At 28.4% G+C, this 19,589-nt stretch overlaps 4 protein-coding genes across 6 annotated transcripts; 2 read left to right on the forward strand and 2 right to left on the reverse strand.

The window, feature by feature from the left end:
• Window positions 1–584: 584 nt before the first annotated feature.
• LOC117239523 (60S ribosomal protein L37a) lies at window positions 585–1,548 on the reverse strand. Its single transcript, XM_033505159.1, has 3 exons — window positions 1,412–1,548; window positions 837–965; window positions 585–760 (listed from the first exon to the last, which is right to left on the reverse strand). The coding sequence occupies exons 1-3, from the start codon at window positions 1,412–1,414 to the stop codon at window positions 614–616; spliced, it is 279 nt and encodes a 92-aa protein (XP_033361050.1). The 5' UTR covers window positions 1,415–1,548; the 3' UTR covers window positions 585–613.
• A 1,459-nt stretch (window positions 1,549–3,007) lies between these two features.
• On the forward strand, window positions 3,008–7,069 carry LOC117239557 (SH3 domain-binding glutamic acid-rich protein homolog). Its single transcript, XM_033505224.1, has 5 exons — window positions 3,008–3,443; window positions 5,087–5,269; window positions 5,457–5,603; window positions 5,816–5,856; window positions 6,041–7,069. The coding sequence occupies exons 1-5, from the start codon at window positions 3,399–3,401 to the stop codon at window positions 6,204–6,206; spliced, it is 582 nt and encodes a 193-aa protein (XP_033361115.1). The 5' UTR covers window positions 3,008–3,398; the 3' UTR covers window positions 6,207–7,069.
• A 687-nt stretch (window positions 7,070–7,756) lies between these two features.
• On the reverse strand, window positions 7,757–13,645 carry LOC117239556 (uracil phosphoribosyltransferase homolog). 3 transcript variants are annotated; one of them, XM_033505223.1, is made up of 8 exons: window positions 13,419–13,645; window positions 13,221–13,263; window positions 12,858–12,902; window positions 12,627–12,776; window positions 12,427–12,571; window positions 12,214–12,344; window positions 11,846–11,909; window positions 7,757–8,534 (listed from the first exon to the last, which is right to left on the reverse strand). In XM_033505223.1, exons 1-8 carry the CDS (start codon window positions 13,553–13,555, stop codon window positions 8,479–8,481), a joined length of 771 nt encoding a protein of 256 aa, XP_033361114.1. In that variant the 5' UTR covers window positions 13,556–13,645; the 3' UTR covers window positions 7,757–8,478. The 3 variants fall into 3 exon arrangements, with proteins under 3 accessions (XP_033361114.1, XP_033361112.1, XP_033361113.1); XM_033505221.1 differs by lacking the exon at window positions 12,858–12,902 and having other exon boundaries at window positions 13,419–13,641; XM_033505222.1 differs by lacking the exons at window positions 7,757–8,534; window positions 12,858–12,902 and having other exon boundaries at window positions 11,537–11,909; window positions 13,419–13,555.
• Window positions 13,646–14,333: 688 nt separating this feature from the next.
• LOC117239606 (ATP-dependent DNA/RNA helicase DHX36) lies at window positions 14,334–18,982 on the forward strand. The gene is made up of 14 exons (XM_033505320.1): window positions 14,334–14,531; window positions 14,839–15,405; window positions 15,545–15,734; window positions 15,806–15,980; window positions 16,052–16,200; window positions 16,279–16,411; window positions 16,487–16,682; window positions 16,767–17,031; window positions 17,121–17,413; window positions 17,520–17,946; window positions 18,021–18,229; window positions 18,348–18,430; window positions 18,507–18,598; window positions 18,675–18,982. The coding sequence occupies exons 1-14, from the start codon at window positions 14,474–14,476 to the stop codon at window positions 18,769–18,771; spliced, it is 2,934 nt and encodes a 977-aa protein (XP_033361211.1). The 5' UTR covers window positions 14,334–14,473; the 3' UTR covers window positions 18,772–18,982.
• The last annotated feature ends 607 nt before the right edge of the window (window positions 18,983–19,589 follow it).

Consider the following 19,589-nt stretch of genomic DNA (forward strand, 5'->3'; position numbering starts at 1 on the left):
TTTTCTATCGTTTATAATAAAGTTAAATACTAGAATGAACATACCTTCAAAGACAATAAAATATTCTATATATGTTCTATTGAATTAAAATAATATATGTGCATAATATTTAATTTCAACAAACAGTACTTTTAATATATTTTTTTTAAATTCCATACTTCTTTAAATATTAGTTAATTTAATCGAGATAATATGTATTCCTTTTTTATGAAAAGTTCTCATCAAATAACCAAAAGAAAAAAATTTATGAGAATTATAAAATTATTCTAGCGGAATTTAATATACATTATTAGAACAATGAAAACATAAATATAAGTAGATGTATCATAATTTTGATGTGCCTCCAAAATAATTTCTAAATATTCTTTGTAATAAAAAAGAAAAATTCTACCCTCATATTATCAAATATTGCTTCAAAAAATTTAAGTCTTATGTATTATGTTAAATTGTCATGAATCTATTAAATACAACACAAAATAATCTTGTTTTTTAATATTATCCCTTTACCAGAATAAATCTAGTAACTAATATCTTACAACTAAGTAGTATTAAAGAATCAAAGGATTAAAATAAAATGGACAAAATATCATTATGAACTACATATTACATTTATTTACTGTTCTTTAACTTCACGTAACCTCCTGACAGCAGATCTGACAGAAGCAGCAGCTGTTGTTGAATATACCCATGCACCTCCAGCAACAGTCCTCTTGCAACGTTTGCAGGACCAGATACCCACTACACTCCGTTTCATAGCATCCTATAATAAAAGAAATAAAATAGAAATTGTAATCTTTATTTACTTCACATTACTGATTATAGGATTTATCTCTCACCTTGCCACAGAAGGTGCAGGTGTATTTGCTGTGTTGGGTAATTTCCATTTTCTTAACCATCTTTCTGAGAGAGGCACCATATCGAGTACCATATTTACCAGTGATTCCAACCTTCTTCGTGCGTTTAGCCTAATAGATAGACATAATCGTATTTCATACATTAAATACATTTATCATTTATAGCCTAAATATATTTACAGATCACAACAATTGAAATGATAAAACATTTATTTACAAAAAAAACACTTGTTTGACACTAATAGGTTAACCAACCATAACCATGTTTATAATATTAATCTTTCTGACAAACTTTTATTATAAAAGAAATTAAATATATTGCATTATTTTGTTTCTATTTCATAATAATTAAAAGTTTATTGCAATATGACAATTAAATAGCGATTTAACTGTAAATGCAAACATAACCTCAAATCACTATTTCTACACAAATTATTTGCAATAGATAAACAATATATACAGAAACATTTTGTCGGTGATCCTTTTCAACGCAAAATTATTAACTTCATCAATATTTTAACAAGATTCACAAAATATTACCAAATAACAATTCTTACCATTTTGCACAAATATGATATACGTTCCAAAAGAACCGGAAAAGAGAAGAGACTTTAGAATCCGATATTCACTACACGTCGTCACCGGAAATCGTAATGCAATGGTGTATTCACGAAAGGCGCGAAATTAAATCGCGCGTTACAGAAAATAAACAAAGACATCCTCGAGCGTACTCTTAAATAAATACTAGAATAAGTTATCACGATCATTTTCATCGTTTTCGAAATACCTACAGCGGCTACAAAATGTATCGACAGACCATTGTATTTATTATAGTATTCACCTACTAATTAAATAGGTTCAAAGTACATTAAATTTCGTATTACGTATTTAGTAGTACTCTCATACAACTACAAAAGTTGGAATGACAATTAAATTTGATACTATAAAAATGAAATGCAGAACCTAACAAATTTCAATGTTTCCATTGAAAAATAAGGATGTGTGCCAATACTTTTTGTCTAAATCTCCTAATACAAGAACATACGTTTAGGTACAGCGGATATGCAATCTCAAGTGACCAAAAAATTTTTATATTATATATATATTTTTACTATATATATTATATATATATATTTTCCATGAATCATCTGCGTTGATCATGCAGAGTGAAAAGATGTAAATTCGGCTTTAAAAACATTTCTCCTTCTATATCGCCACCTGTATTCTTATTCTGCGCGCCATTTTCAAACTTTTTATTCCTCATTCTTATTGCACAAATCTGAATTGCTCTTTGAAGTCTGTCTTATATCGATTTTTACATTATGTTCTTATTCTGTTCGATAGAACGATCTTACAGAGTAACTACGGTTTACATACAGAGTCTTACAGAGTACTTCTTACTCAGTTGTTCTTATTTTTATTTACTTAAATGATTATAGAATTATTCGATATTGTGACATTATAAAATTACAATATGTCGTAAAAAATATATTTTTTCTTATATTTAATTAACGTTGTTATGAATTCAAGTATAATATAGATATAAATATGAATATACAGCGGCTGACAAAAGTATTCGAACATTTACCATAGATGATTTTTATAAATATATTATGTGTATTGTACGAAACTTTTTAAAATTTCGTTAGCACTATACTGAGACATAACTATCGTGATTATAATAGTCAAATTTGGAACCAGTCCGAAAATATATATAGAAGTTACAAGGAATTTATTGCAAACATATGCTTAGTGAAAAATTAGTATACAGTATGAATAGTAATCTTAAACATGCAATTAGAGCTAACGACAATATCACTACATATTGTGGCTTATTAATACAGTAAATAATTAACTGTTTAAATATTTTAGTGGCTTTTGTGAAGTTTATGCTTTCAATAAATATCTTATAACTTTTATATTTTTATAACATTCCCAACACTGTTTTAAATTTTACTAATATAATCACGATATTCGAAATTCCAATACGTAATTTATATATAATGAATAATTTCAATATGTTTCGTGTAATATAAACATAAAATGTTTCTAAGAGTGTTTGGATACTTTCATGAGCTAAGTATCTAGTCTCTTTGTCAAGGCTGGTCAAGGATTCGTCGTGTACACTGTGCAATGACGTGCATGAGAACGTTCCTATAACTGCCTAAATAGTATTATTTGTTTCAGTGTCCTTCATAGTTTGGTCAATAGTAGACTCTACACTACTCTGCAATCTTTAATTCATCACAAGCCACAAGCACCCCGCCTACAGAAAAAAAAGAAGAAAAAAAATAGAAACAGTGACGTGTAGACGAACATTGAGAACGCTCGAAAACTGGCCTGAAATGACGTAGCCAGTGGATCCCAGACTAAGACTAGCCAAACCCGTGCGCGTTAAATCAGTGTTGCTCACTGTTGGCGATCCGCGGGCTAATAGTCTATAGTGATTCACTGATCGCTTATCACTCCGCGAAACCGCTAACCGTGGCACACGTCGAATAGAAGCGCGAGAGTGTCAATTGGTAACAAAAGCACCGGTTAACGATGGTTGTTAAAGTCTACATATCGGGTATCAGCGGCAACAAGGAAGTGAGTGGAAAAAGAACGTAACCAAAGAATATCAAGATATTTTATCCCCGAGACCGAGTAACGAGAAAGAGAGAATGTGTGCGTGCCTGTGTGTAGACCTATTATATATGTGTGTATGTGACTTAGAAGAGAATGCCAGATTTACGGGCACCTGAATTCTTATTCGATATTTTCACGTTGGATCGAGTTACGTCGGAAAAACTTCACGGTCGAGGCGTCGATTAACGACCGACAATGTCATCGAGTGAAAATCCTTATTGAACGTGACACACTACACGGTTTATCGATCGAAATGATTCATTTATATACGCGTCTAACGAAATGTAGTTATCCTTTGATTGGGTGTATTAAAGAACATATATATGTTAGATTCAGTTAACACGATTGCCACACGAATTTTATGTACATATTTTACACTGTCAGTCGTAATGGATTAAAATATACTACACTATAATTTTTGCTGAATATTGTGTTGTATTTGCCCACTTTCTCTCTGACAGTGTTATCAAAGTCATTCACATTGTTGACAATCTCTTAGTTCATGAAATTTATTTTAACCTCAAAAATTTAGTAACGTAGATCATTGATGACCATCGTGGCAATCAACGTGTTAACAAACTAATTGTACCTCGTAATTTTGTGAGAAATGTATACATACAACGAAGAGATACACAGAATGCCGAGGGATATGTATTCCTGGAATATAGCTACAGGTTTTGGGTAATCGAATCTTTGGATTAACAATAGAATTGTTAAAATGAATCTATTTGAAATCGTTCGTAGATATTTAGTAGATTACAACGACGCAGTTTCAGAGGTCTGAATGATATTTTGTAAAATGAATAAACGCTTGCTTTTTTTGTTTCGCTTTCCTATGTATCTATTATTCTAACTATTTTGATACATATTTTGTACTTTAGTCGTGAATGATTCTATAATGTTTACGTTTGACGTTGTAAGGAGAATTTATGTGCCTTTGATCCTTTACTCGATTTTTACCTCAATCTCGATCCATGATCAATTTGTACCCATTTTTTCGGTACCATTTGTAATACCTTTAGATTTTAATAGTCGCTGATAAGATTATAATGGCATACGTTCTTGTTCAAATCGATACCTTACTTCATGTTGCACCAGAGACTGAAACAGATGAAGTTTCATTTACAACTTTCGAAACTTGGTCTTTTACTAGTAGACTGCGGATTGTTATGCATTTATGAAAAATTAGAAACTGCAAAACGTACAAAATACGTATAGTATGCAAAAATACATATAATATCTAAAGTATAATAATCTGTAATATTCAGTGGATGAAACACTTTTCTACGCAGGTTCTATTTATTTAGTTGCATTCATGAAAATTAAAATTTGCACTTGTCTACTTTTCTTAGTGGACTACTAATGTCCATGTGTTTATGAAAGATTTAAATGTGCAAAAGTATACATTATGAAATATAGGAAATATTCAAGTATTTAGCAAGTGAAATAAATTTTTATTTAAGTTCTATTTTTTATTTATGATAAAAATTAGTATATGAAATAAAGATATAAATTTGCATAAACATTCATAGCCTACTTATTAATAATTAAGTTTAGATCGTAAAGAAAATATCCAAGCTTTATATTTAACTGAATTCTTTTAGGTAAAAAAGAGGCAACAACGAGTATTGATGATATTAGATAGCAAAAATGTAGAGTATGAGACAATTGATATAACAGAACCAGGAAAGGAGATGGAAAAGGAATTTATGCAATCTAATGGTATTGCGAGAGATAGTAAATATCCATTACCTCCACAGATATTTAATGAAGATGAATACTGTGGGGTAAATGTCATTATATCAATTCTGACAATTTATAATCTAAGTTATAATAAACAATAATAATGATAAAAGCTAAGAAAATCTAGCTTCAGAAATTAATAGTAGCTTATACAAGATTCTAAAACTTAAACTAGAAATTCTCTAAATGTCACGCTTGAACTATAAATGATTATCATGAATCATCCCACAGGATTATGAAGATTTTGATTTGGCAAATGAAATGGATGAATTGGAAGAATTTTTGAAAGTGGAACCACCTGCTAGTGGAAAAGAAAATGTTCCTGATTCAAATCAAAGTGAGGAAATTCAAGAAAATGGAAATACTACAAGTCGAGAGGTAAATATTGTTGGTAATAGAATTCTGTTTAACAATTGTAAGGAGAATGTTAAATGTACCCATATATGTTATTTAATCTATATGTATATATTTTTTTAACATTATTCAAAAACTTGATCTGTAAACATCTTAGTTATGTTTATTTGCCGGTGTTTTGTCCTTGGTACTAAATTTGTATCCTGTCCATACTAACTACTACATGTTTATTTTAGCCTTCCACAGACAAAGAAGCAGCTGCAATACAAGCAGAAAGGTAAGCACTATAGATATATTGATTGCATAATTTTGTGATCAATCGTTTAAATTGGACAATTGCTATAGCTGTAAATATGTGTAATTAAAATTATTTGTTTTTATTTATACATAACAAATTGTTTAAAAAATAAGAATTGTTTTATTATAGATATTTTAATTGCATTTTTTATTTGTTACCTTAGTGTTGAAGAAAGAACAACTTTACCAAGTGAAAATGTACAGTCAGATGAACCTAAATCTATAGAAAATGATGGTGAAACAAAGCCTGAAGAAGATACTACGGAACATACAGAAGAAAATGTTGAAAAAAATGAAGAGAAATCTGGTGATCAAGAGAAAGAAGAGTAGATGTGAAATAAACCCATATGATCGTGGGACATTTTATATTTCTTTAAAATCCTTGGTTTTCCACTGAAAAGGATATTTTATAAAAGCTATATTTATCACACTTCTAAGGCTGAGTGAAGGTACTGCCAAGATAATATTTCTGCTTTCTGCAGAAAATATAGTTCACAGTATAAATGAAGCATAAGCGATACTTTTATAGAAATATTTTATATTTGAAATCGAGCATGTTTTCACCATCAGATTTTTTATCTGACTAGAAGATAACGAATTTCACTTTTCTTCATATCAGTAGATAATATAAATTTTTTAATTTCTTATGCTGATATTTTACATTGTTTATATTATATTTTATTCTTTACTTTTAAACGAAGCTCTAATAATGTGCTAGGAGTAATAAATTTTCAGTATTGAGAACGCTTTTTTGTCCTGTTACTCGCTAAAACTATAGCAATGAATTTTAGATAGATAAATCCTACTTAGAAATTTATTTTTTTGTCTCAAATTTCTTATTCATTAATTATTCTTAATCATTTTATAATTACATTAAACTGTTTTTAAGAGTTTATTAAGTGTCCTTGTATATTTATCAGTGGTCCAAGCTATAAATTGTAGACTTACCATTTGTACTGAAGAATGGCTTCCATTTACAATGATTTGGTCTTAAATTGTACTAGTGTCATTTGATTGGTTTTGTACGAAATTTCTTAGTGTGTAGTAAGTTCGGACAGTACGACACTCAGTTTTGTATGAAATGCAATTCTTATAAAAGACGACACGAAATTAGTTATAATAGGTTGTACCGATGATGTCGTATGCACTAACAATTTTTTATGGTCAAATGCATCTTAAAATAATTCTCGCTATTACTTCCAAAAAACGTTAGGCTTAATATAGATCAGATTTCTTAGTTGCACGTGATATATCTGATAAATTTGTTTAATTTGTTACGATTATATTTATAATCTAATTCGTATAGATATTCCATAATTGGAAACAGGAATAGGGTAACTTATAGCTGATTTCCTTTTCTCATGCTGAAAATGTTTACTTATGAGATCAAAAATGAGTGAAAGTTTAATGGAGACGTTAAAACCCTTTTATCAAAGGCCTATTCATTATTGTTTGTACAAAAAATTTAATACTGATTACATATATTTATGCAGTGTTACTCATCCAAACAGCTTGACATAGTTTGTTTTACGATATACACACTTACTGATCAGGTAATAGACGGGTATTAATCACGAACAAATTCAAAGCTTTATGCGAGTGTTATGAACTGTTTTATTATGAAATGAAGGTGTAAAGTATCAAGTTCATTACACTACGTTTATGCATGAGATAAAAAGCCTGACTAATTTTAATATAACGTACCGCAGCTTTTGAATATCAAATATATGCTATTAAAATCAGACTAGGAAAAAAAGAGAAATTAAAAAGCTTTACACATACAAATCAAAATGTCCACCTCGTTCTTATTAGAGAATGATATATTCACGAGCAACAGGTGTTGGACATGAGCATCACAGTTAATAAATTTTAACATTATATGTATTGAAAATATATATTTACAAGAACAATGTTCATTATACATGATATATATAAGTCATGCCAATCATTGTTACATACATATGAAAATTTACTAATAAATACCATAATAGAGAAGTTTAAAAATTTGTCTAATAATTCCACATATACAACTTTGTCATCTATGAAAATGTATCATACGAATCTATCCTATGTACCTGTCACTAATCAACATTAGCTGGCCATTAATTGAATTTATACATTCTAGGAATGTTTTTTGGTAAGTAAATTACTTTAACTTTATAAAACCTGATATTTCTCTTTTTAATAAAAAGCAATTTAATATACTTTGTAATGTTACACGTCAATTTGATGTTCAAAAATCGATCTAACTATCGTATTAACAATTTTACATATATATTTATGTATTCTTCGTAGCATTAATTTTTAAAAATAAATATTTGTTTTCCATATTAACAATGAATAAAAGACTAGCATTAACGTTAATAAATACGAAAATAAAACATCGAGTATGTAGAAAGCAAGTTTGTCAAGTTTAATAGATAAATTAGCTATTTTTATGTAATAAACTGACTACAGAAATATTTTAAACGTATGGCATAATTACATTAAAAAAATATATTCCTTAACATTTTGGTAATTATTTTCAATTGAAATTTGTTAAAAAATGAAATTAAACTCTAACATCTGCATAACGTATGTGTGTATTCGTAACACAAATTCTTCAAATATCTTTCCCTTGTATGTTTGTAGTCTCCCCTACGACGAAACGAGAACATCCTGGAAACAACAATTGTCGTGTTTTTGAAGTTTTTATGAAGATCATCTACAAGATAACTGTATACAATGAATAAAATTTTATACACATAAATTGTTGAAAAATATTAAAAATAATATTTAAACAAGTACAAAATTTTTCAACAAAATCAAATTCTTTTTAAATATTTAGTAATAGGAAGGAATACTTCAGCTATAGAAAGATATCACTTTATTTAAAATAAAAGGCAATGTACCTTAAAACATTTGCTTTTAAAGTATGTCTTTGTATTCACAAACGAATAAAAAAATAAATCACGTTTCATTTTTGTAAAGTTTTGTTTATTTTAAATTGTTTATGTTGGGTAATTAGTACTTGCTGTGAAATTTTATTCATATTTCTCAAGATATACATATTATACAATATTTTCACTAATATAAATTTATTGTGAATGCTATAAACGTTGAAAATTACTCTGTGGTAACTTACAGTATAACAGGTGTACAAGTATTGTTCGTAATAACAGACATCTGTGTACACTCAAATGATATAATATAATGCACATATGGTTCTTAAAATCACAGCTCTAGATACTGTAATGCAGCTCTCTTTATAGGCACGTTTCAAGGTAAATTGTTTTTTGAAGGGTCTACAGACTTTCAGAGTTTAAACCTTGTATGTCTCATAATAGAAAAAGGAGTAAAAAAATAAAAAGAAATAAAAAGAATGAAATCAGTAAAGAAAAGTTATAAAAGATAATATATAATAATTATACTTTTAAAAAAGATTATTACATGTAAAAGCTGCATCATCAATTCTAGATACCATTCAACAGTCACACAAAAAATCTGATTAATATGATAGTGATATAGGTAGTGATAAGCTTCATAAATTTACATTTTTTTAACATTTTCCATAGTTAGAAAATTTGTATGTACTTTAGTAATACATAATAATTATAAAAATGGTTCTTCATTTTATAACAAATGATTTTAATTTGATATATGTGACTATTTATGAAAAATGAAATCACATATTAGTATCGGTAAGTAACATTGTCATACATCATTTTGGTGTATGTTTTCAAAAACTTATGTTTAGTACTATGTTGAATATTATGTTAATATTTGTACTTATTCACACACTATTAGCATGTATTAAAACAAAATTAAACTCAACAGTTGACACTATTATAATGAGAATTAGGAGAAAATCGAAATACTAATGCCAAACATATTGTTGATGCAAAATATCATGTTTCGTTATGCAGATATTAAATGTTCTCATATCATTAATTTCATTGATCCATGATGATCCATGTTTACAATAAAATACATATCTATCTTGATATACAATACTATTTATATACAAATTGAAGAACAAGATGTTTAAATAATAAATAAATAATATTACTTAAATACATCTTGCAATACTTATTAAATTCAATTTAAGACGTGTACTCAAAAACAAAGTATTTCTATAATTTCCTTATTTATTAATTATATAATTGCTTTAACGACAAATTTATCCCAAAACAATTATCTAAACTTGTAGAGTGACTACCACATTATTATGCAAATTGCATTTTTAACTATTAAGTAAAAATTCTGTTTTATCATTCAGATAATGAAATATTCTGCATTATTTTATATTTTTTTGCTACAATTGTATGAAACTATTGGAAATTATCAAATAACTTACGTTGTATACAAAATTTCCAATATCATAGTTCACATTATAAATTAATATCATTTTTATAAATTTTATAAGTTACTATTTATAGCAACATGAAAAAACTGTGAGAAAATTAATATTCTTTTACATAGCATTTGAAAGACGTTATATATTGTTACTCTGTAACAAAATCATACTTTGTGAAATTCACAAAACATTGGCCTAAAATATGCTTTAAAAAATTAACTTTTTGTTGCTATTAAAATTGTAACAATCACTGAACTATAATTTTAATAAATAATTACATAAAAGATATTTTTCATTACACTTTGCGCATCATATAATGCATGTTTTACTGTGGGATTACTTGTTCTGTTGAAGTTCATAGTTCACAGTATATAGAGCAAAAAATAGAAAAAAGATTGTAATTGTTATATTATGCAGAGAAGATAAATCAATCTATATATGATTGATTTATCTGAATTAAATAATAATAAAACATATTACTTACAACTATACATTAAGAACAGAAAATCAATCTACAGAAGGTTCACATGATTTCTTAAATACAAATATAAATACACAGTTTTTAAAGTATATACTCTGAATACATGAGAACAAAATACATACATATCTGTATACATTCACTCAGGTATTAGTTGAAGAATAAACATAAAGCGTTCTTTCACGTTTTTTATACAATATTTCGGGAATATTGATTTAATAAACAAAGGGGTTTTTTATTATTGAAGATTATGAAGATTATGAATATAAATCGCAAATTGAGAACCATACATGAAAAGTGTCTCTAAAGTACCACACCTTTAAAATCTATATTTATACATTCTGCAATACCATAAAAATTAATTTGTAAACCATACATAAGATTATAAACAAGATAAATGCTTTTACAAAACTTGAATTACATAATACAGTATTGCCAACGCTATGTAAAATTCTCAATACTTTTTAAGAAACACTTTTCTTCTAGATATAACTTGTACTATATTGATTTTTTCTGTTTAGGTATATTAATAAAATTTTATATATATGCTATTTAAGCGTAATAATAGATATCAATACTGAAAATTATTAAATAATAAAGTTAATTGTAAGTAATAGTCAAAGCATTTTCTTTGACTATTTTGATAAGTAACTTAAACATTGTGCAAAATGTGCACATTTTTACTATGTGCAATTTTAACAATTGCGTGGAGATTTTTTGTACTAAAACTTATGCAATAACCATGTTTAATGAATTTTCATCTTTTTTATGTATAAATATTTAAATAAAAAATTAAGAAGGTATTTGCAAGTCAGAAGTGTAATGATAACAGAACATAAAAAATGATGTTGCTATTTTAAATATGTACTTCTTGTATGATGATGAATTATGTATTATGATTACACAATTGATCACACTGTTTGATATTTCCTTGCAATAAATCAAAAATAACTTACAAAAGTTAGCAGTGGTAATGATATAAACAAAATATTAATATCTTTTTTCCTGTAGGACTTCTTTCTATAAACTGTATTATGCTTTATGATTATACTTTAGAGAAACATGTTACCTTCTGCACCTGATTTTCTATCAGTTCATCTATTGTAGATACTAACTTATGATATAATATGCTAATAAAATATAATTAATCCGTACCAAAGTATTTTTGTCCAAAATGATTTGGAGCAATGCTATGAATCTCTGATGTTAAAATTTTCATCTGTAAAAGAAAATTTATTTTCATTCAAACAAGTAAGATATGTTTACAATATAAAAATAGTTCGAAATAACTTAATTAATACATTCAGTAGAGAATGTCTTAAGGCAGTTCACTTTTTTAAAAGCTGTTAAAAAGTTAATATTTGTTATCAAGCCTATGATTTCAGGATCGGCAACTAATCTGCCTTTTGGGCTTAAAGTGAACTTAAAGAAAGTTTAAAGCCTAATGAAATAATCTTATGATTTGTGTTTGACAGAAAGAAAGCATCTAATAAGATACTGTTATAATCAGAAAGTATACACACCTGAGGGAAGGCAGTGACTAGAGACTTAGCTGCAATTGGTGTACAAAATAAATTTGATAAAATGATATTTTCTTCAATTACATTATGTTCTTTTAGGACAGCAATTGCTTTTATCACAGTATTCCCAGTACCTTTCATTTAAAATAAATCATTGGTTTTACAATATTGTACACAAAAGAACTTAGATGTATGATGTAAAGCTGTTACACTTACTCATTATTGGATACATAAGTAAGACTTTCCTTTCAGATATATCATCTGGAAACTTTGCATAAACTACTTTGGCTTCGTGGGTGTCTGCATCACTTTCAACTAATATTTTTCCAATTCTTATACTACGACAGCAGTCTCTTAAACCCTGAAAATGCATTATAATTAATATGCTTTTACAAATCGTTATTAATAAAATATACCTGTTCCATGGCTTCTCCGCTTCTTACTATAGACACTCCACAATTTCCTTTCTGATACTTCAAACCATTGTATTTGGCACCAGTTGGTGTAGTTACCACACATTTCGAAAAAGGTAATTGATTTAAACTTTCTTCTATCACTAGCCTTATCTAGAAATGTTTAATTTGCTGTGTACATGATCCCCAACTTATCATAGATATGTAAGTCATAAAATTAAAAAATACTATTACCATAAAAATATCGATTTGATACAATTCAATTACTTGTAATAAATTCTACAGAAAAAATATCAAATTAATATCATCTCTAATTACAGAAAATACAAAAATAGATTTCATTAGATAGAATTAACTATATTTTTCGGTGAAAGCATGAAAACACGATGCGTACAGTGGAAGAATGGCCACGTCTGACGAAACGATTTGTTCTCGAAAAAGGGACAAATATTATTAAATTTCTACTCATTATAAAACATATGTTTCACTCATGATGCATGCAGTTTTAGTCGTAAGTGCTTAAAACAAATAAATATTACCTCGAAAATACATGACAATGCGTCAGAACATATAATTAAATAGAAAAACAAGACTCACCAGACGGTCGGCGTAGAACTTGAAATCGCTCCTCGTGGTGTTTCTGTAAACGGATATGCATTGTGTCCATTAAATTGTTTAATTGGAGGCAAACGACACAATGACACAATGCGCCGGCATCATGCCGGCATTTTAAAGCTAAAAAAAAATCTTTGTATACGTCGATACACGAATCATTTTCGCCGTCGGTTTACTTACTTGTCTCGCAATATAGTTTGCAGTTCCTTCACTTGATTATTGCATGGAAGGATTTTTAAGTTCGGCCCGTAAACATCACCGATATCGTTGCTTTCGTTTAATTTCTTTGGGATCGGTGTTACCTCCGTGCTACCCATGCTGATTTCTTGTATGCATGTACTAACTTCGTACTATCAGGTACTATAGTAAGTACTATGCGTAGCACTAGATACTATTATATTATGTAGAGATGAGAAGATGGGTAGGCAAAGGAATGTGGGTCTGATTGGTTATTTCTTGTAGACCCAATGCAATCGTAAAGATACGCAATTGTATTGGTCAAAAGTGTTATATATATAGATACGATAATGTAATAACGCGTGATGGTAAGCTGGGGGATAAATACTGATATATATATTTAGTATACGATATAATATGTATACATACTAGACATGTACATATCAATGGCGATAAAGAGCTGTGCCTCCCATTTTCTTATGCCGATCCGTTGCTCAACTTTTCATGTCTTTACAGATTAGTATAGGTACTTGTCTAGATGTTGAGTAAACGATGTTCACAGTATACATTCGCAACAAAATCCGGCAGACCAGCCATTAACGTGTTAACTAGAGTATCTATTTAAGATTTTATATTGCAATGAAATAATAATAATAGTAAAAAAATCTGACATTCAACTTATTTCCCAACATTTTTTCCTACATTTATTTTATTTAAATATAATTTTATATTACCTTAATTTTGTTTACTACCAGATCTTGGTAGAAATAAAACAATTTCTATTTAATCTTTTAAGAATAATTTTTGTGTGTTAAGTTAATTATGTATCGAGACATATAAATTAATAGAGGATATTTTTTGAAATTAATAAATACATAAGCTAAATGTTGATTGGATGTAGCGTGCACCAATCAACCAGCTTTAGAGTCGCTTTTAGTGAAAATTGAGGATATAGTGTTTCTAAATAGAGCGGCGAATTTGTCAATATTTAAGTAGTTAAAAAAGAATGTGTAACGGACAAGTAACATTAATGATTTCATACGATTAGTTAAAAAAGAATGTCCCGTCCTTACGGACTATTTTCAGCACAAAGAATGTATTCGAGACATAGATATGGTAAATAAAATTATTTTGAAGATATGACAATATAGTTATATTTGTGCAATTACTCTATTTCTTGGAATTATGTTCCATATATTGTATAATTTCATTTAAAGTTAAAAAATTGATAATATATAGCATCTGATATATATAACATATCTAATTATTTTTCCCAGATTTGATGACAATGTCGATTATTTAGAGGTTAGATTTTTTGAGGTTTGATACATACAAATAAGATGTTACAATTAAATGTAATAATTTTCTGTAGTTTTTAATAGGATTTTATGTTCACTGCATTTTATATTTAATTAATATTTAGGAGATAGAGGTGAAAGTTCTCAGTCAGGAGGATCACATTTTGAACGTGATAGCCATGGACGAGGCAGAGGAGGAGGACATCCACCTTGGTTGAGAGGCAAAGAAATAGGGCTTTATTATAGAGATAAGGCCAAACAAAAGTCCAAAAAAAAGGAAACTCGAGGTATTAAGTTACCCGAACATCTTCAAGAAAAAATTGAACACGTGTTAAACAATTCTAAAGGATATTATGAAAAATTATATAACAATGCATACACTGAGGATACGTATGATGTGTTAGAAAATAAATATGTGCACATTCGTGACTCCCAATTTAAAAGAAAATTCATGAATATGGTATCTGGTAATATGCAAGAAAATCTTGCCAGAGCTTTGCTAGTTAAATCAAAATTAGAAAGAGATATTGAACTAGATAAAAAATTATTAAATGAACATAGGACATTGCAATCAACGCAGGAATATGAAAACATGAAACAATTCAGATTAAAGTTACCATCATATCATAAAAGATCAAAAATATTAGATTTGATTAAGGAAAATCAGGTTATTGTAATAAGTGGAGAAACTGGTAAGTTTTTTGTATTTCATTGCAGAGTTCATATTAATAATACAATTGATTTTATATAATGCAAGGTTGCTAATATAACATATTCACAAGCTTTTTTGAATAGTTTATTACATACAATTATTATACAGATGCATTTCAGGTTGTGGAAAAACAACACAGGTTGCTCAGTATATATTGGATGATCAAATAGAACAAGAAAATGGTAGCATTGTGCGAATTATATGTACTCAACCTAGGAGGATATCAGCTATATCTGTTGCTGAGAGAGTTGCAGCTGAGAGAGCAGAAAGGCTTGGTAAATCTGTTGGTTTTCAAATCCGACTTGAAAAGTATGTTATTTCTTATTTCTTCTGTTAATTCAACTAAAGGTTGGATTGTGTTGTTTGTTTTTTATTTGTAGAGTATTACCGAGAGATAAAGGCAGCATAACATTTTGTACTACTGGAATGTTACTGCAATTTATGCAAGGTGATCCAGCCTTAAAAGAATTTTCTCATATTATATTAGATGAAATTCATGAAAGATCTACTGAAAGTGACTTCATCCTTGCTTTACTGAAACTAATTATCCCTAAAGTACGTTTAATTACATCTAGATTAAATTTAATGGTATTAATTCCCGTTATATAAAAAAATTCATTTTTTAGAGACCTGATTTGAAAGTTATTTTAATGAGTGCAACACTTAACTCTGAAAGATTTTCCAGTTATTATAATGATTGCCCAATGATTCATATTCCTGGCTTTACTTATCCAGTAACAGAATTTTATTTAGAGGACATCCTATCCTTTACAGAGTAAGTTCATATTCGATAAAAACAATATAGGTAAACAATTGCGGTACAAATAAACTGAATAATACAATTGAATTACAGATATCAATTTCCCGCATCAACTGCAATACCTCAAGATCATAGAAAACATATCAAAAAATATAAACAGGAACAACGAAAAAGGGATGAGTTTCACGATGTGCTATATCCTTATGTACGACAGCTTATAGCTACGGCAAGTATTCTTATTCTATGATTATTTATACTATATTTATTCTTTCTCTTATTTGTTTAATTTATTGCATTATAGAAGAAATATTCAAAAGAAGTAATTGAACAATTACGGAATCCAAACAGCGAGAAATTGTCTCTTGATCTCATAGAACAATTAGTTAGGTACATTTGTAAAACTAATGATCCTGGAGCTATTTTAGTTTTTCTTCCTGGTATGATGGATATAATAAAGCTACATAAAATTATGCTGGAAAATAGACAGTATCCACAAAGTAAGTATATTTGATATAGCACTTAATATAAAACTCTTATTTTCATCATAATTTTGGTTTAAACAAATTATTTAATGTTTGTAGATCAGTATGTTATTTATCCTCTTCATTCTCGTATGCCAACTGTCGATCAGAAGCTCGTATTTAAAACACCACCTGAAGGAGTTCGGAAGATAATAATTGCAACTTCGATAGCCGAAACTTCTATAACTATTGAAGATGTAGTATATGTTGTTGATTGTGGAAAAATGAAATTTGGTAAATTCGATCTCCAAAAAAATGTTCAAACTTTGGAACCTGAATGGGTATCGTTAGCTAATGCTAAACAAAGAAGAGGTAGAGCAGGCAGGTAAGACATTCAAAGACAAAATCCTAAAAAAAAATTTTCTTGTTATTTAAAATATTTATTATAATAATAGTATGTTATATTCTTTTTAGAGTAAGACCTGGTGTCTGTTATCATTTGTACTCAAAAGCTAGAGAAATGGCACTAGACCAGTATCCTTTACCCGAAATGTTAAGGACGCGTTTAGAGGAAGTTATTTTACAAATAAAAATGTTACAATTGGGAAAAGCTAGAACTTTCTTAGCAAGTGTTATGGATCCCCCAAATATGAAAGCTATAGATCTATCTTTAGATTTACTCCGAACTCTCAACGCGTTGGATGACGAGGAACAATTGACTCCTTTGGGGTATCATTTGGCTCAATTACCTCTAGATCCACGTACAGGTACTATTCTTATATATTAAATATAATTTTACATAATTTATATCTTTATTAATATTTTTTATTAATAAGTCTATATAATAATCATTTTATTGTTTATTCTTACTAGGGAAAATGATCATATGGGCATCATTATTTTCGTGTGTAGAACCAGTTTTTGCAATCGCGGCGAGTCTTAGTTTTAAAGATGCTTTTTACTGTCCACTTGGAAAAGAGGAAGACGCACGAAAAAAGAAACTCGAATTAAATATGAATCAATTTAGCGACCACATCGCGTTATCTGAAGCATTAAGAAGATTCGAGATCGCGTATAAAAAAAGTTATGCAAGTTCTTTTTGTAGGGAATATTTCCTCTCTTTTAGTACGCTCAAACTACTTTCTGAAATGAAAACTCAATTTGCTCAACATTTGTGTCGAATGAAATTTATGGACTCAGAAAATCCCGCTGACATTAATGCTAACAGGAACTCCAGTAACATAACCTTAGTGAAAGCAGTAGTATGTGCTGCATTGTATCCTAATATTGCTGTTATAAGGTATGTCTAGTTTCTAGTACAATAATAAGGATAATGAAAGCGGAAATATACCTTAAATTTTATTTTATGTTCAGGAGAGTTACAAAAAATGGAACCAGAGCATGGACTCCAGAAGATGGCAGCGTTACTATACATCCGTCAAGTGTAAATGATAGAGTTAGGGAATATCCCAACCCATTTATTACATATTTTACAAAGCAACTCTCGACAGCGATATATTTGCATGATACTACATGCGTTAGCGCGCCAATTTTATTATTTACTGCTCCAAAAATGTCTATAAGTATGTGCCTTCTGTTGCTTACATAATTTTTAATCGTATATATAACACAATATATATTGTGTATATATAATTTACAATTGTATATATATTGTGTATATAATACTTTCAATTGTTTCAGGAAAAGAAAGAGGAAACTATTTTATCAGCTTAGCAAACAATCAAATGTTTGCTTGCGATTTGCAAAGTGCACAACTTATTCAGGTATAAAAATAGATGTATCTGTAAAATAAAATTTGTACTTAATGAATTTGCACAATTATCTATAATTTAATTACAGAAATTACAAGAACAATTCAATAACATGTTAGAGTATAAAATAACACATCCGGGAACAGTATGCTGGAATAGCTTTGAAGGCGATGTATTAAAGTAAGTTTTATGTTTTAATATTTCCTTCGTTTTTTATGTATTTCTAAAAAGCGCTAATATCATTTGTTGATCATAGTGCTATCATAGAACTGGTTTCTCAAAAAGACGAGGAATTGGGATTTTCTAATTCTGATATTCAAAATTGTGAGGATGATATTCATGATAAAGTTTGAATAGGATTTAACAAACTATGATAATTATGGCTTTGAAGCATAGCGAAATAGCTAGAGGAACTTGGTTTTTTAATTGTCTGAATTAAGTGAACCCCTAAGATATTCTAGTAAAATAATTCCTTCTATAGTTTTATCTAATTATAATAAGTAAAAATATATCAAGTTTGTAATATATATTCAGAAAATAAAGTTTTGGAGATAAAACAAAAAATTATCAACCTTGCAAATTTAATTTTCAAATTTACTCGAATCCTACTACATGATTATGATATATTAAACACATCGTTACACGATTTGAATATAGAAGGTATGTCTAACATGTATAGAATTTCATTTATTTATACATATATATATATATGATTTATATATATATATATAAATCATAAACTCTCCCTCTTCAGGAGGTTAATGATTTGTGGAGAAAATGCAGTCATTAAAAATATTCTATGCATTGTTTTACTCGACGTAAATTCATTGTGCTTGAGATCGTATCACACACACCGTTTCTAAATATTCTGTCATCTACCTCAAATTTTCAAAAATTTAATTCAAATTTCAAATTTTCATAAAGAAAGAGAAGAAAAGAAACAAAATTAGAGGGACAATTGAATTGTGCGTAAGAACACGTATATCTTTCCTAAATACTTTTTCATTGAATTCAAACTTTCAAGAAGTTAATTCAAATGTACAAATCTTCGTAACGAAAAGAAGAAAAAACATATTAATGAAATTTGCCAAAGATTGAAATCAAACAAAAAAGATAGTCGTTTGGTAACGGAGCTTGACCATTTAAATATGCGCCCATTATGTCGTCGGCC

Source organism: Bombus vosnesenskii, unplaced genomic scaffold (genome assembly GCF_011952255.1).
Source record: "Bombus vosnesenskii isolate JDL3184/JDL3185 unplaced genomic scaffold, Bvos_JDL3184-5_v1.1 scf7180000014105, whole genome shotgun sequence".
NCBI classification, from domain to species: Eukaryota; Metazoa; Arthropoda; class Insecta; order Hymenoptera; family Apidae; genus Bombus; species Bombus vosnesenskii.